General features: G+C 65.5%; 1 protein-coding gene across 1 annotated transcript in view; it reads right to left on the bottom strand.

The window, feature by feature from the left end:
- The window catches only part of SETDB1 (SET domain bifurcated histone lysine methyltransferase 1), a 43352-nt gene extending 26697 nt beyond the window's left edge, over positions 1-16655 (bottom strand). The window contains exons 1-7 of the mRNA XM_048503871.1: positions 16475-16655; positions 14957-14994; positions 13731-13827; positions 12729-12857; positions 11326-11527; positions 7066-7139; positions 6726-6843 (exon numbers count right to left, since the gene is read on the bottom strand). Coding sequence (XP_048359828.1) covers positions 6726-6843; positions 7066-7139; positions 11326-11527; positions 12729-12857; positions 13731-13827; positions 14957-14994; positions 16475-16655 — 839 coding nt within the window. The remainder of the gene's footprint in view (positions 1-6725; positions 6844-7065; positions 7140-11325; positions 11528-12728; positions 12858-13730; positions 13828-14956; positions 14995-16474) is intronic.
- Between the last annotated feature and the right edge of the window lie 764 nt (positions 16656-17419).

Raw genomic sequence — 17419 nt, 5'->3', positions numbered from 1 at the left:
CCCCCCCCCACCCCCCCCCCCCCCCACCCCCCCCCCCCCCCACCCCCCCCCCCCCCCACCCCCCCCCCCCCCCACCCCCCCCCCCCCCCACCCCCCCCCCCCCCCACCCCCCCCCCCCCCCACCCCCCCCCCCCCCCACCCCCCCCCCCCCCCACCCCCCCCCCCCCCCACCCCCCCCCCCCCCCACCCCCCCCCCCCCCCACCCCCCCCCCCCCCCACCCCCCCCCCCCCCCACCCCCCCCCCCCCCCACCCCCCCCCCCCCCCACCCCCCCCCCCCCCCACCCCCCCCCCCCCCCACCCCCCCCCCCCCCCACCCCCCCCCCCCCCCACCCCCCCCCCCCCCCACCCCCCCCCCCCCCCACCCCCCCCCCCCCCCACCCCCCCCCCCCCCCACCCCCCCCCCCCCCCACCCCCCCCCCCCCCCACCCCCCCCCCCCCCCACCCCCCCCCCCCCCCACCCCCCCCCCCCCCCACCCCCCCCCCCCCCCACCCCCCCCCCCCCCCACCCCCCCCCCCCCCCACCCCCCCCCCCCCCCACCCCCCCCCCCCCCCACCCCCCCCCCCCCCCACCCCCCCCCCCCCCCACCCCCCCCCCCCCCCACCCCCCCCCCCCCCCACCCCCCCCCCCCCCCACCCCCCCCCCCCCCCACCCCCCCCCCCCCCCACCCCCCCCCCCCCCCACCCCCCCCCCCCCCCACCCCCCCCCCCCCCCACCCCCCCCCCCCCCCACCCCCCCCCCCCCCCACCCCCCCCCCCCCCCACCCCCCCCCCCCCCCACCCCCCCCCCCCCCCACCCCCCCCCCCCCCCACCCCCCCCCCCCCCCACCCCCCCCCCCCCCCACCCCCCCCCCCCCCCACCCCCCCCCCCCCCCACCCCCCCCCCCCCCCACCCCCCCCCCCCCCCACCCCCCCCCCCCCCCACCCCCCCCCCCCCCCACCCCCCCCCCCCCCCACCCCCCCCCCCCCCCACCCCCCCCCCCCCCCACCCCCCCCCCCCCCCACCCCCCCCCCCCCCCACCCCCCCCCCCCCCCACCCCCCCCCCCCCCCACCCCCCCCCCCCCCCACCCCCCCCCCCCCCCACCCCCCCCCCCCCCCACCCCCCCCCCCCCCCACCCCCCCCCCCCCCCACCCCCCCCCCCCCCCACCCCCCCCCCCCCCCACCCCCCCCCCCCCCCACCCCCCCCCCCCCCCACCCCCCCCCCCCCCCACCCCCCCCCCCCCCCACCCCCCCCCCCCCCCACCCCCCCCCCCCCCCACCCCCCCCCCCCCCCACCCCCCCCCCCCCCCACCCCCCCCCCCCCCCACCCCCCCCCCCCCCCACCCCCCCCCCCCCCCACCCCCCCCCCCCCCCACCCCCCCCCCCCCCCACCCCCCCCCCCCCCCACCCCCCCCCCCCCCCACCCCCCCCCCCCCCCACCCCCCCCCCCCCCCACCCCCCCCCCCCCCCACCCCCCCCCCCCCCCACCCCCCCCCCCCCCCACCCCCCCCCCCCCCCACCCCCCCCCCCCCCCACCCCCCCCCCCCCCCACCCCCCCCCCCCCCCACCCCCCCCCCCCCCCACCCCCCCCCCCCCCCACCCCCCCCCCCCCCCACCCCCCCCCCCCCCCACCCCCCCCCCCCCCCACCCCCCCCCCCCCCCACCCCCCCCCCCCCCCACCCCCCCCCCCCCCCACCCCCCCCCCCCCCCACCCCCCCCCCCCCCCACCCCCCCCCCCCCCCACCCCCCCCCCCCCCCACCCCCCCCCCCCCCCACCCCCCCCCCCCCCCACCCCCCCCCCCCCCCACCCCCCCCCCCCCCCACCCCCCCCCCCCCCCACCCCCCCCCCCCCCCACCCCCCCCCCCCCCCACCCCCCCCCCCCCCCACCCCCCCCCCCCCCCACCCCCCCCCCCCCCCACCCCCCCCCCCCCCCACCCCCCCCCCCCCCCACCCCCCCCCCCCCCCACCCCCCCCCCCCCCCACCCCCCCCCCCCCCCACCCCCCCCCCCCCCCACCCCCCCCCCCCCCCACCCCCCCCCCCCCCCACCCCCCCCCCCCCCCACCCCCCCCCCCCCCCACCCCCCCCCCCCCCCACCCCCCCCCCCCCCCACCCCCCCCCCCCCCCACCCCCCCCCCCCCCCACCCCCCCCCCCCCCCACCCCCCCCCCCCCCCACCCCCCCCCCCCCCCACCCCCCCCCCCCCCCACCCCCCCCCCCCCCCACCCCCCCCCCCCCCCACCCCCCCCCCCCCCCACCCCCCCCCCCCCCCACCCCCCCCCCCCCCCACCCCCCCCCCCCCCCACCCCCCCCCCCCCCCACCCCCCCCCCCCCCCACCCCCCCCCCCCCCCACCCCCCCCCCCCCCCACCCCCCCCCCCCCCCACCCCCCCCCCCCCCCACCCCCCCCCCCCCCCACCCCCCCCCCCCCCCACCCCCCCCCCCCCCCACCCCCCCCCCCCCCCACCCCCCCCCCCCCCCACCCCCCCCCCCCCCCACCCCCCCCCCCCCCCACCCCCCCCCCCCCCCACCCCCCCCCCCCCCCACCCCCCCCCCCCCCCACCCCCCCCCCCCCCCACCCCCCCCCCCCCCCACCCCCCCCCCCCCCCACCCCCCCCCCCCCCCACCCCCCCCCCCCCCCACCCCCCCCCCCCCCCACCCCCCCCCCCCCCCACCCCCCCCCCCCCCCACCCCCCCCCCCCCCCACCCCCCCCCCCCCCCACCCCCCCCCCCCCCCACCCCCCCCCCCCCCCACCCCCCCCCCCCCCCACCCCCCCCCCCCCCCACCCCCCCCCCCCCCCACCCCCCCCCCCCCCCACCCCCCCCCCCCCCCACCCCCCCCCCCCCCCACCCCCCCCCCCCCCCACCCCCCCCCCCCCCCACCCCCCCCCCCCCCCACCCCCCCCCCCCCCCACCCCCCCCCCCCCCCACCCCCCCCCCCCCCCACCCCCCCCCCCCCCCACCCCCCCCCCCCCCCACCCCCCCCCCCCCCCACCCCCCCCCCCCCCCACCCCCCCCCCCCCCCACCCCCCCCCCCCCCCACCCCCCCCCCCCCCCACCCCCCCCCCCCCCCACCCCCCCCCCCCCCCACCCCCCCCCCCCCCCACCCCCCCCCCCCCCCACCCCCCCCCCCCCCCACCCCCCCCCCCCCCCACCCCCCCCCCCCCCCACCCCCCCCCCCCCCCACCCCCCCCCCCCCCCACCCCCCCCCCCCCCCACCCCCCCCCCCCCCCACCCCCCCCCCCCCCCACCCCCCCCCCCCCCCACCCCCCCCCCCCCCCACCCCCCCCCCCCCCCACCCCCCCCCCCCCCCACCCCCCCCCCCCCCCACCCCCCCCCCCCCCCACCCCCCCCCCCCCCCACCCCCCCCCCCCCCCACCCCCCCCCCCCCCCACCCCCCCCCCCCCCCACCCCCCCCCCCCCCCACCCCCCCCCCCCCCCACCCCCCCCCCCCCCCACCCCCCCCCCCCCCCACCCCCCCCCCCCCCCACCCCCCCCCCCCCCCACCCCCCCCCCCCCCCACCCCCCCCCCCCCCCACCCCCCCCCCCCCCCACCCCCCCCCCCCCCCACCCCCCCCCCCCCCCACCCCCCCCCCCCCCCACCCCCCCCCCCCCCCACCCCCCCCCCCCCCCACCCCCCCCCCCCCCCACCCCCCCCCCCCCCCACCCCCCCCCCCCCCCACCCCCCCCCCCCCCCACCCCCCCCCCCCCCCACCCCCCCCCCCCCCCACCCCCCCCCCCCCCCACCCCCCCCCCCCCCCACCCCCCCCCCCCCCCACCCCCCCCCCCCCCCACCCCCCCCCCCCCCCACCCCCCCCCCCCCCCACCCCCCCCCCCCCCCACCCCCCCCCCCCCCCACCCCCCCCCCCCCCCACCCCCCCCCCCCCCCACCCCCCCCCCCCCCCACCCCCCCCCCCCCCCACCCCCCCCCCCCCCCACCCCCCCCCCCCCCCACCCCCCCCCCCCCCCACCCCCCCCCCCCCCCACCCCCCCCCCCCCCCACCCCCCCCCCCCCCCACCCCCCCCCCCCCCCACCCCCCCCCCCCCCCACCCCCCCCCCCCCCCACCCCCCCCCCCCCCCACCCCCCCCCCCCCCCACCCCCCCCCCCCCCCACCCCCCCCCCCCCCCACCCCCCCCCCCCCCCACCCCCCCCCCCCCCCACCCCCCCCCCCCCCCACCCCCCCCCCCCCCCACCCCCCCCCCCCCCCACCCCCCCCCCCCCCCACCCCCCCCCCCCCCCACCCCCCCCCCCCCCCACCCCCCCCCCCCCCCACCCCCCCCCCCCCCCACCCCCCCCCCCCCCCACCCCCCCCCCCCCCCACCCCCCCCCCCCCCCACCCCCCCCCCCCCCCACCCCCCCCCCCCCCCACCCCCCCCCCCCCCCACCCCCCCCCCCCCCCACCCCCCCCCCCCCCCACCCCCCCCCCCCCCCACCCCCCCCCCCCCCCACCCCCCCCCCCCCCCACCCCCCCCCCCCCCCACCCCCCCCCCCCCCCACCCCCCCCCCCCCCCACCCCCCCCCCCCCCCACCCCCCCCCCCCCCCACCCCCCCCCCCCCCCACCCCCCCCCCCCCCCACCCCCCCCCCCCCCCACCCCCCCCCCCCCCCACCCCCCCCCCCCCCCACCCCCCCCCCCCCCCACCCCCCCCCCCCCCCACCCCCCCCCCCCCCCACCCCCCCCCCCCCCCACCCCCCCCCCCCCCCACCCCCCCCCCCCCCCACCCCCCCCCCCCCCCACCCCCCCCCCCCCCCACCCCCCCCCCCCCCCACCCCCCCCCCCCCCCACCCCCCCCCCCCCCCACCCCCCCCCCCCCCCACCCCCCCCCCCCCCCACCCCCCCCCCCCCCCACCCCCCCCCCCCCCCACCCCCCCCCCCCCCCACCCCCCCCCCCCCCCACCCCCCCCCCCCCCCACCCCCCCCCCCCCCCACCCCCCCCCCCCCCCACCCCCCCCCCCCCCCACCCCCCCCCCCCCCCACCCCCCCCCCCCCCCACCCCCCCCCCCCCCCACCCCCCCCCCCCCCCACCCCCCCCCCCCCCCACCCCCCCCCCCCCCCACCCCCCCCCCCCCCCACCCCCCCCCCCCCCCACCCCCCCCCCCCCCCACCCCCCCCCCCCCCCACCCCCCCCCCCCCCCACCCCCCCCCCCCCCCACCCCCCCCCCCCCCCACCCCCCCCCCCCCCCACCCCCCCCCCCCCCCACCCCCCCCCCCCCCCACCCCCCCCCCCCCCCACCCCCCCCCCCCCCCACCCCCCCCCCCCCCCACCCCCCCCCCCCCCCACCCCCCCCCCCCCCCACCCCCCCCCCCCCCCACCCCCCCCCCCCCCCACCCCCCCCCCCCCCCACCCCCCCCCCCCCCCACCCCCCCCCCCCCCCACCCCCCCCCCCCCCCACCCCCCCCCCCCCCCACCCCCCCCCCCCCCCACCCCCCCCCCCCCCCACCCCCCCCCCCCCCCACCCCCCCCCCCCCCCACCCCCCCCCCCCCCCACCCCCCCCCCCCCCCACCCCCCCCCCCCCCCACCCCCCCCCCCCCCCACCCCCCCCCCCCCCCACCCCCCCCCCCCCCCACCCCCCCCCCCCCCCACCCCCCCCCCCCCCCACCCCCCCCCCCCCCCACCCCCCCCCCCCCCCACCCCCCCCCCCCCCCACCCCCCCCCCCCCCCACCCCCCCCCCCCCCCACCCCCCCCCCCCCCCACCCCCCCCCCCCCCCACCCCCCCCCCCCCCCACCCCCCCCCCCCCCCACCCCCCCCCCCCCCCACCCCCCCCCCCCCCCACCCCCCCCCCCCCCCACCCCCCCCCCCCCCCACCCCCCCCCCCCCCCACCCCCCCCCCCCCCCACCCCCCCCCCCCCCCACCCCCCCCCCCCCCCACCCCCCCCCCCCCCCACCCCCCCCCCCCCCCACCCCCCCCCCCCCCCACCCCCCCCCCCCCCCACCCCCCCCCCCCCCCACCCCCCCCCCCCCCCACCCCCCCCCCCCCCCACCCCCCCCCCCCCCCACCCCCCCCCCCCCCCACCCCCCCCCCCCCCCACCCCCCCCCCCCCCCACCCCCCCCCCCCCCCACCCCCCCCCCCCCCCACCCCCCCCCCCCCCCACCCCCCCCCCCCCCCACCCCCCCCCCCCCCCACCCCCCCCCCCCCCCACCCCCCCCCCCCCCCACCCCCCCCCCCCCCCACCCCCCCCCCCCCCCACCCCCCCCCCCCCCCACCCCCCCCCCCCCCCACCCCCCCCCCCCCCCACCCCCCCCCCCCCCCACCCCCCCCCCCCCCCACCCCCCCCCCCCCCCACCCCCCCCCCCCCCCACCCCCCCCCCCCCCCACCCCCCCCCCCCCCCACCCCCCACCCCCCCCACGCCCCACCCCCCCCACCCCCCCCCCGCCCCACCCCCCCCCCCACCCTCCCCCCCCCCCACCTCCCCCCCCCCCGAACCACCCCCCCCCCCCCCACCCCCCCCGCCCCCCCAACACCCCCCCCGCCCCCCGCCTCCCCCCCCCCCCCACCCCCCCCCCCCCCCCCCCCCCCACCACCCCCCCCCCCCAACCCCCCCCCCACCATCCCCCCCCCCCCCCCCCCCCCCCCCCACCCCCCCCCCCCCCCACGCCACTAGTTCAGGGAGCTGTTAAAGAGGATTAGGTGAATCTGTGGAAAGATTCAGGTCTGTGATGACTACCTGGAGCCTGCACGTTCAAAGGCCTGTGCTGGGGGGAGAAATTGAATGCCTGTGCTGTGGGGAGGAAAAGGCCAACTTGGCCCCTGGGCCCCTGTTTGTGAACCCGTCGGGACTATCCAGTTGGTGCTCTGGGGAAAAGGATGCTAGGCCAGCCACGTTCTCATACACATTTTGTGAAGAGCAGCCGTGCTCCTCTGTGCCAGAGCTTTTGAAGAGCTGGGGTTGAAGGGAACGATTCAGAGACATAAGAACATAAGAACAAGCCAGCTGGATCAGACCAGAGTCCATCTAGTCCAGCTCTCTGCTACTCGCAGTGGCCCACCAGGTGCCTTTGGGAGCTCACGTGCAGGAGGTGAAAGCAATGAGACAACACAGGCAAGACAGGAAGGAGACACAGCTGGAGGAGGGAGACTCACGCGGCCGGCAGATCAAGTAGAGCTCTGACTGGACGACGTAAGAGGCATAACCGTCATCAAAGAAGATCAGGAACCTGGAAGGAAAGAACATGTCAAGTCCAGCCCTCTGCTATTGCTGTCGGAAGCACAGGAAGGAGAAGAGGCCTGCAGCTGGTAATGAAGTGACTCTATACTAGAAATACAAAGCTGGATGGCACCTCAAGGGTTGTTCAGTCCAGGGGTCTGCAACCTGCGGCTCTCCAGATGTTCATGGACTATAATTCCCATCAGCCCCTGCCAGCAGGGCCAATTTGCCTCTGGAACTCACTGCCACTAGTTCAGTGAGCTTTTAATTGGCCATGCTGGCAGGGGCTGATGGGATTTGTAGCCCATGAACATCTGGAGAGCCGCAGGTTGCAGACCCTGGTCTAGTCCAACCCAAGCACAAGGCAGGAAATTCGCAATGACCTTCCCTCCCACTCCCCTAATGACCCCTGCTCTAAGAACATAAGAACATAAGAACTAGCCTGCCGGATCAGACCAGAGTCCATCTAGTCCAGCTCTCTGCTACTCGCAGTGGCCCACCAGGTGCCTTTGGGAGCTCACGTGCAGGAGGTGAAAGCAATGGCCTTCTGCGGCTGCTGCTCCTGAGCACCTGGTCTGCTCAGGCATTTGCAATCTGAGATCAAGGAGGATCAAGGTTGGTAGCCATAGATCGACTTCTCCTCCTCTGTCCAAGCCCCTTTTAAAGCTATCCAGGTTAGTGGCCATCACCACCTCCTGTGGCAGCGTATTCCAAACACTCTATGGCCAGAGGAAGGCTAAAAACCTCCAGGATCCAACCTGGCCTGGAGGAAAATTCCTACCTGAACCCAACCCAGCGATCGAGTGGCATGATTGTGGGCATGTGAGAAAAGGCCTCGAGAGCCGAGAACTGGCTCATCCCGTCCTGCCCTCCCTGTTATCATAGTAGAGGAAGGTAAATGAAAGAGGGAAGATAAATCTGGGGAAGGGGACCCCTATCCAATCACCCACACTGTAAGCCTTCTGGAATCACTAGTGCAGTCAGTACAGAGTATTTTGGTATCTCAGGAAAGCCGGGGGAGGGTTGGGAGCACGGCAGGGGCTTATGAAATGATGCTCATAGTGAAGAAAGTGGACGGAGAGAGCTTTTCCCCCCTCTCTGATCATATTAGGACTTGGTGATGTCAAATTGTCGCTGCAACAGAGGTGGTTGCTCTGCAGAGCAAATTTAGATTTTCTCGGTGGTGTCCCATCCAAATACTAACCAGGGACGACCGTGGTTAGCTTCCAAGATCGGGCTGGTTTGTACAATCAAAGTCAGGGCAATACAAGAACTTGGGGGCAATAGATAAAGTTGTTGGGGGGAAAGTTCAAGAAGGAGAAGAGTTTGGATTTATACCCCACCTTTCTCTCCAGTAAGGGGGCTTACAAGCTCCTTTCCCTTCCTCTCCCCTATAACAGACACCTTGTGAGGCAGGTGGGGCTGAGAGAGTTCGGAAGAACTGTGACTAGCCCAAGGTCACCCAGCAGGAATGCAGGAGTGTGGAAACACAAGAGAAAACACCTTCCACAATGAGCGATTCAAATGGGGGATTCAGTGCCTTTGAAAACAGAGAAGGCCGCCAGCACAGACAGTTTTAGAAGGGGACTAGTAATCACACCCACGGCTTCTGAGTCAAAAAGATTATAAAAACCCACTGATCACTGGGATAAACCAGAAAACTGTACAATTGACATATTCAGTAAACAGAAAATGTACACCGTGTCTAACACAATGCCTCTAGTGTTTTGTTCCAGGGCTGCATCTTAAAAAACAGCCAGAAATCAAAACAAAATAGCTGTGTTATCAAGTCACACGCTGTTTCTCAGTCAAGAAAAAACAGAACATTAGAGGGCAGGAGGGAAGGCTGAGACCAATGCTGTCTTCGTTTAAGATATTATTACAAGACCAGGACAGAATTACTGGAACTCTGATTAAGTCAAGCTTTTCTTTACTGCTTTACTGCTTTCTTTACTTCTTTGCTGCTTTAAAGTAAAGCTTTACTTTAGTACAGCCATTCTCAACCAGGATTCCATGGTACCCTGGGGTGCCGTGAGCGTGTCCCAGGGGTACCGTGGCAACACTACCACCCCCTCCAGCAAGGACCTGGAGCTCGCCCATGGAGCAGGGCCTGCCGAAAGGTCAGCAGCCACACCACCACCACCCCCCCCCCCCGTGCTTCCCTTCATCCTGGGAGGGGAAGGTGGGGGGTGTGGCAAGCAGGGGCAATGGAAGGGGGTGGTGGGGGGTGGTGGCAGGGGTACCGTGAGATATAAAGAGTGCGGTCAAGGGTACCCTGACCTCGAAAAGGTTGGGAAACACTGCTTTAGTATATAGGAAGAAGGAGGAGGAGTCTGGATTAATATCCCCCTTTCTCAAAGGGGCTGACAATCTCCTTGCCCTTCCCCCCTCACAACAAACACCCTGTGAGGTGGGTGGGGCTGAGAGAGCTCCAAAGAACTGTGACTAGCCCAAGGTCACCCAGCAGGAATGTAGAAGAGCAGAAACACATCTTGTTCACCAGATAAGCCTCCACAGCTCAAGTGGCAGAACGGGGATTCAAACCTGGTTCTCCAGATTAGAGTGCTCCTGCTCTTAACCACTACACCACACTGGCTCCTGCTTAACCGGGGCTGCCTCAGCCTCTAAAGAGAGTATTTGCTCTAGCTCACATTATAAACATGTTGTCAGAAAATCCTTCAGTCCTAAAAAAGCTTTCGTGATTACTTTGAGTGTATTAAGTGTATACAAATAGCCTTAGTGGTGTGGGTAACTATTTTGTTGTACATTGACAGCACGGGAGTTTATTATTCTCCTTCTTGGTGGGATCGGAAGGCGTGTTTCAACACGAAGGCTTTTCCTGACGGAGAAACAGCGTGTGACTTGATTAACACATCTGGTTCACCAATTCAATAAGCCTTTATTGGCATATACACGATAGTATAAAAATACAGTTCCAGTTAAAAAGTGAATAGTAAAAAACTTCGCGTTTGTTATGCATTCAGTTTACAAACTTAAGAACATAAGAACAAGCCAGCTGGATCAGACCAGAGTCCATCTAGTCCAGCTCTCTGCTACTCGCAGTGGCCCACCAGGTGCCTTTGGGAGCTCACATGCAGGAGGTGAAAGCAATGGCCTTCTACAGCTGTTGCTCCCGATCACCTGGTCTGTTAAGGCATTTGCAATCTCAGATCAAAGAGGATCAAGATTGGTAGCCATAAATCGACTTCTCCTCCATAAATATGTCCAAGCCCCTTTTAAAGCTATCCAGGTGAGTGGCCATCACCACCTCCCGTGGCAGCATATTCCAAACACCAATCACACGTTGCGTGAAGAAGTGTTTCCTTTTATTAGTCCTAATTCTTCCCCCCAGCATTTTCAATGAATGCCCCCTGGTTCTAAAACTTCTGACAAAACTTCTGACAAAAACTTTGCCACTATAAGGCAACAATGAAAATCCTGACAGTTTAAAAGCTTTACTACTTTATCTGATTCAGTATAATCAATCATAGAGTCTATAGCTTGGGATAACAGACTGGATCGGAGTTCTTGGTCTAATAAGCAGTTCAGGAGAATGTGTGGGATGGAATCCAGCTGTCCTATGTTACAGGTACAGAACCTCTTATCGCTTGGAAGACCTTTAAGTCTTCCTCTATGTAGCGGAGATGGCATGATGTTAAACCTAGCTAGCATATAGGCTCTCTTGTGTATGGGATTTGTGAGCGCTGTAATATAATAGGCTGGATATCCCTGCATGAAAGGAATTGACATATTCATTGGTGAACAAGATTTATTTGCCAAGCTCTGCAGTTGTTGATAGTCCATTGCTAACAGCCTCTCTTTGATGAGGGCAAAAGTTTCAGTAAAGGTTAGCGTATTGAAGGAGTCACTGTCATAACCCAGTTCCCCGATCTTTGCTGTAACTATTGTGCACTATCTGGCTCACCAGATAAGAGTCTGCTACTCAGGTGGAGGAGTGGGGAATCAAACCCGGCTCTCCAGATTAGAATCCACCTGCTCTTAGCCAATAAAGCCCACTGACCCAAGGAAGAGTTCCATCCAGACAGATTCAAATTTCATAGCCAAAAGGCTCAGTTTTACCCAGCCTTTGAGCTTCCTAGGAGATCTGACTCCCGCTGTTTAAGAGGCAGAGACCAGACCTAAGCGGACAGCTGCCCCAACGCAACAAGGTTTTGAGCACGACGGTCTTCCCTGACCTCATTTTGTTCTTGATGTTCGGCGTCTCGGCCACAATGCCGGCGTACAGCCACATCTGATTCGCGTCCTTGTATTTCGCCACCACTCGGCTCCCGACTTGCAGGCCCTCGGCCGACGGGTGATAGTCGTACGCGATGTGGTTGCCCGACAGCAAGCTTTTCCCCTTGTTGTCAAACTTCACTTTGTACTTCTTCCCGGCCCCTGAGGGAGATGGCCAAAAGGGAGAGCAACTATCAGTCCCGACCTCTGGACAAAATGAAGAACAAGCCACGCAGACCTTCACAGGGCTGGCTTCAATGGACCTGTTCTGCTAACAGCGATGCCTTCCCCCTGCAAAAGGAGCGTTGCCTAGCAACGGGGAAAGATACTGCCATTGACAAAACAGATCCATGGGATTCAACCAGCTGAAGAAACCTCAAAACAGGGGTCCTCACGTGCCTTTTCAGGAACCCCCCTGAGTGCTTTTAGAAAGTAGGAGGGGTCAGTTGAGGCTTTTCCCAGCAAGGAGATCTGATTGGGTTTACAGATTTTTTAAAAACATGGTTTTGGCAGCGGCTGCTGTCACAGTAAGAGGCTCTTCACTGTACAACTGCAGGTAAACCGTGCAGCCCATTCGGGGTTGGCTCCGCTTCTTGTGACTGCCATTTTGTGACAGCCCATGATGTCGTCTCAGGTTTACGATGTGGAGATTCACAGGCTTCTTCACAAAACGACAAATCCCAGGGATCTTTGGATGGACTATGTGGCCCATTCGGAAATCTGGTTCCAATTAATCTTAGGATCATAGAGATGGAAGGGACCACACAGGCCATCTAGTCCAACTCCCTTCTCAATGCAGCAGCCGCCTAGAGAACTCCTGACCGCTGCTGAAAGCCTGCAAGTGAAGAGGGTGCTCGCCCCCTCCCAAGGCAACAGACTCCACTGCTGCACAACATTTAGGCCCACTTGCATGATGCGCTTTCTGCAGGGCTCCTAGCTCTGCGGTCCCACAGCGATGGGGTCTCCTCCCTATTTAAGTACAAAGAGCTGCCCCACTGTGTGCCCCACGAGTCGCTGTCATCTGCTCCCCACATTGCTCAAAGGGAAAGATCAAGGGAAAGAACAAGGAAAGAGTGATACTACCCTTTAAAGGTAGAATCATAGAGTTGGAAGAGACCGGAAGGGCCATCAAGTCCAACCCCCTGCAATGCAGGAACACACAATCAAAGCACTCTTGACAGATTGCCATCCAACCTCCAAAGAAGGAGACTCCACCACACTTCTGGATGTGCCATCAAAAATCCTGTCTGAGCAGAAACAAGAAGCAGACACGGAGCCTACCTGTCTTCTTATCCAGCCACATGGGAAATGACAAACAATCTATTGACCCACCTACAAGGCAGAAGTGACCCTGTTCACTCACCCACGGTTTGCATAGCGATCAGCGTCCCCTTGTGCCACGTCTTGGTCCGCTTCTTTCCCAGGATACGGTCGCCTACCACCAGGTCTCCGTCTTGGGTAATTTCGCACCCGGGGCTCACTTCCTGGAATCCTGCCGCAGAGTTCAAATCAGGCGCAGATTAAGAGGCCCCGCCTCCAACAGGGCCCCCACCCAACATCCGCCACCTCTTCTCTTCCCCCTCACTTATTCCCAGCAAATCCTAGCTGCCCAGTCATTTTTGTCAGGGGTAAGCAGCTGTGAAATTTACTTGGGAAAAGCAGCACCCCAGTGCTTCAAAACAAAACTCATCACGTTTGAAATACTGATTGCCTATTTTCTCCGCACAGGATTTTCAAAGCGTAGACTTAGAAGACTGTTTCTTCAAAGCAAAATAAACATAACCCTGGCTGGGCACCCACAGATGCAAAGCTGGAGGACTCTCATCCGACAGTAAGACAGCGTCACCCCCTCAATTATCCCACCAATTATCTGCCTTTTGTGGCTGCTCTTACCTTCAGAGGTGAGGTGGGCTGCAACTAGAGACAGGGCCTTTTCTGTGTTGGCCACTTGCCTTCGGAATGCCCTCCCCTTGAGGTTCATCTGGTGCCTACTTCGCTTTCTTTTTAGCCAAGGAAACACATCTGTTTACCCAGGCTTTTAACTGGGACTCTCTCTTAACAGTTTCTCTTAATAGGGTGTTGAGGGTTTTCTGGGTTGTATGACCGTGTTCCAGTAGCATTTCCTCCAGACGTTTCGCCTGCATCTCTGCTGGCATCTTCAGAGGATTTTTTTTTGCCCCCCCACGTGACCTAAATGGGGCGTGCCCGGGGTGGGGTGCCCCCCAATGTTGGCGCTACGCAACTGCATACTAGCAAACCCATTATGTAATTTTTTTTCACGGGCCCCCAAACGCTCTGGCGCGTCCCCTTGGGGGTACGTGAACCCCAGGTTGGGAACCCCTGTTCTAAAGAAATAAACACCCACTTAGAGAGTCTTGGCTGCCGGTCTTTTTGTTCACGGCGTCCATAAACTTCTGCACATCTTGAGCCGACTTCCTCATGGCCGCCATGGCTTCTCGGAGCTATGGGAAGAGAACCAAAAAGGGAGTCTTGATGCCCAGTCTTGAAGACTGCTAAAATTCACTGTGAGGTCAGATCCAGTGTATGAGAACCCACTTCTTCGGAGGCACGAAATCGGTCCTCAAATGGCAAATATATGCTGGTGAGAACAGAAACGCAAAGGGGCTGGAAGGACATGAAATGAAAGCGACAGGAGGAGAAGACGAGGAAGAAGAGGAGGAGGAGGAGTAGTTTGTATTTATACCCCACTTTTCTCTCCTGTAAGGAGACTCAAGGTGGCTTACAAGCTCCTTTCCCTTCCTCTCCCCACAACAGACACCTTGTGAGGCAGGTGGGGCTGAGAGAGTCCTGGGAGAACTGTGACTGGCCCTAGGTCACCCAGCAGGAATGCAGGAGTGCGGAAACACGTCGCGATCAGGTCGTATTACCCATATATCCCATACCCTTTTCTATTCCAAATCTACCTTCCAACCTATCTATATCTTAGGAACTCTGTGTGAGCATGTTTGCTGCATTGAATCAAATGCTCGTAAACCCCTTATCCCTACAACAAAGATTGTCAAACTTGCATTATATTCCTCTCTGAGGATTTTCTTCCAAGAGCTGAGCTTCGTAAACACTGGTATTAAAGATTCCTTACCTAGCCTTTTGCAACATTAATGAGCAGTCTGCTCTAAGCTAACATTCCCCACTATATTGTCGGCTTTCACGGCCAGAATCACTGAGGTGCTGTGTGGTTTCCGGGCTGTATGGCCGTGTTCTAGCAGCATTCTCTCCTGACGTTTCACCTGCATCTGTGGCTGGCATTTTCTGAAGATGCCAGCCACAGATGCAGGCGAAACGTCAGGAGAGAATGGTGCTAGAACACGTCCGTACAGCCCGGAAACCACACAGCACCTCAATTCCCCACTATACTGTGTCTCTACTTTGGGTAACACTGGAAATCACTCCAGCTAGGACCACGTTAGCAAAACAGAAGTTTTCATACATGCGTTAGCCTTTTATTGGCATAATCAGAAAGCAATATTAATACATCAGTAATAAAAGCAGAAAAGCCCCCAAAGGACCATAACAGATACAAACAGACGTTTTCACAATGCTGCCGGGCTGCCCCAGTTCTGCTCCACTTACCAAGGACTGATCCTTTGCCATTTTGCTACTTGCATCCCCTGCCATTAGGAGATAAAAATTAAGAGTCAGGACATCATTATTACTTTACATAATCAGATGACAGCTGACTTCAACAAATGGAATATGAGCCGGTGTAACCCCTCCATAGATTGGCCACCCCTGTCCTAACTCCTCAAAGGAAGTCCAAGACAGACTCCATTCCACGTGTGCCAACATGCGACAACATGCGACTGATGGAAGACAGTTATCTCTGGGGTACAGAATTCCCTTCCAACAGGTCTTTTCCTTGTCAGAACCAGGAAATCTGTAAAAAATTTCCACTGGTTAATTCAAGGGGTTTTCTTCCCACTCCCATCATTTGTCTCCATAATGATCAGCCTGGCCTCGACGAGGGGCAGGGCCTTTTCAGCCCTGGCCCCTACCTGGTGGAACAGGCTCCCTAGGGAGATCAGGGCCCTGTGGGACTTACAGAGTTTCCGCAGGGCCTGCAAGATGGACCTGTTCCGCCGGGCGTTTGGCCAGCCTGGTTAAAAATACATCTACCGTGTCATCTGGCCTCCTGTGGGCACAAGGGGGGGAGGGGGGGAGCCAGATGCCATCCACATTTTTAAATGGGTTATGTTTTTATATAATCGGTATTTAAATTATGTTTTAATTTATGTTTTAACCTTGTTGTGAACCGCCCTGAGCCCCAGGGGGAGGGCGGTATATAAAATTAATAATAAATAAATAAAAATAAACAGTTGCATGATAAACATTTATTTTAAATCTGTTTATTATTCTGGTCCCTGATCCATTTTGTAACCATAAAGTTTTGTGTACTTTTTAATGCTTTAAGAAGAAGAAGAAGCGTTTGGATTTATATCTCCCCTTTCTCTCGTGTAAGGAGACTTAAAGGGGCTGACAATCTCCTTGCCCTCACAACAAACACCCTGTGAGGTAGGTGGGGCTGAGAGAGCTCCAAAAAGCTCCGAAAAGCCCAAGGTCACCCAACTGGCGTGTGTGGGAGTGCACAGGCTAATCTGAATTTACTATTTTTTACACTGTGATTTGGAAGGAAGCTGCATGTTTTCCAAAATCAGTTATACAAATGAGATCGGGGAAAAAGTTCAGATGGCATAGAGGAAAAACAAAACCTCCATAGTCAGAGGCAGTATACCACTTATGGCCGGAAAGCTAGAGTCACACAATTGGGTAGCTCTTTCCAAATTAGAAGAAGATTATGGATTTTCACCTGACCTTTCTCTCCTATAAAGTGGCTTACAAACTCCTCCCTCTCCCCACAACAGACCCCTTATGGGGTAGGTGGGGCTGAGAGAGTTTGGAGGGAACTGTGATTGGCCCAAGGTCACCCAGCAGGCTCCATGTGGAGGAGCGGGGGAACAAATCCAGTTCGCCAGATGAGAGTTTGCTGCTCTTAACCACGCTGGCTCTCCAGCAAATTCCCCCAGGGCAACTTCCTGGCCACCGTAGGGCCGGGAAAAAGAACAGCGAGTCCGCTCTTGCGAGACTTCTCACCAGAATCAACGCTCATGACATCATCATCTTCATCGGGGATTTCAATCACTTCCATCGGTTTGGAAGAGGCATCGTCCTCATCAGAGTCCGTCTCGCGGTACTCCAAGCCCAGGTTGGAGTAGACGTCTTTGACCATCTCTTCGCACTTGTCAACGGCTCTGTGAGGATAGAGGCTCAGCATGAGACAACTTACTTACCAGCTTCTGCTTGCCTTTTCAAGAAGAAGAAGAAGAGTTGGATTTACAGCGGAACCTTGGTTTTCATTGCCTTCGGTTTTCATCGATTTTTTCAGTGAAAAATCTGTCTCGGTTTTCATTGATTTGCCTCAGTTTTCATCGATTTGCAGTAAGGTGCAGGTGTTTGTGGAGAAAAATCACCCGGACAAAGCTGTTGCAGGCCATGTCTGCAACTTGTTTAATGACAATGTCTTGCCCCATTTCAGACAAATCTTAAAGAGGCATCAGAAACAGACCTCTTTGGACAGCTTTCTGGTGCGACATTGGTCCACCGGCTCTGAAGCTGGTCCTAGTGTTATTGTTTGTTACTATTTTCAGCATTAAACACTCTATTTATTCACCAAAAATGTGTTTTTGGTATGTTTTTTGGAGTGCCTCGAACAGATTAATTGGATTTACATTGATTCCTATGGAAAAGTTTGCCTCGGTTTTCATCGGTTTTGGTTTTCATGGATTCTTTTCGGACGGATTACCAACAAAAACCGAGGTTCCACTGTATATCCCCCCCCCGTTCTCTCCTGTAAGAAGACTAAAAGGGGCTTACAATCTCCTTTCCCTCCCCTCCCCACAACCTGTGAGGTGGGTGGGGCTGAGAGAGCTCTGAAGAACTGTGACTAGCCCAAGGTCACCCAGCTGGTGTGTGTTGGGATAAGCCTCCACAGCTCAAGTGGCAGAGTGGGGAATCAAACCCGGTTCTCCAGATTAGAGT

Source organism: Sphaerodactylus townsendi, linkage group LG01 (assembly GCF_021028975.2).
Source record: "Sphaerodactylus townsendi isolate TG3544 linkage group LG01, MPM_Stown_v2.3, whole genome shotgun sequence".
Lineage (NCBI taxonomy): Eukaryota > Metazoa > Chordata > Lepidosauria > Squamata > Sphaerodactylidae > Sphaerodactylus > Sphaerodactylus townsendi.
The sequence above is the reverse complement of the archived record's forward strand: the minus strand, read 5'-3'. Positions and strand labels throughout refer to the sequence as shown.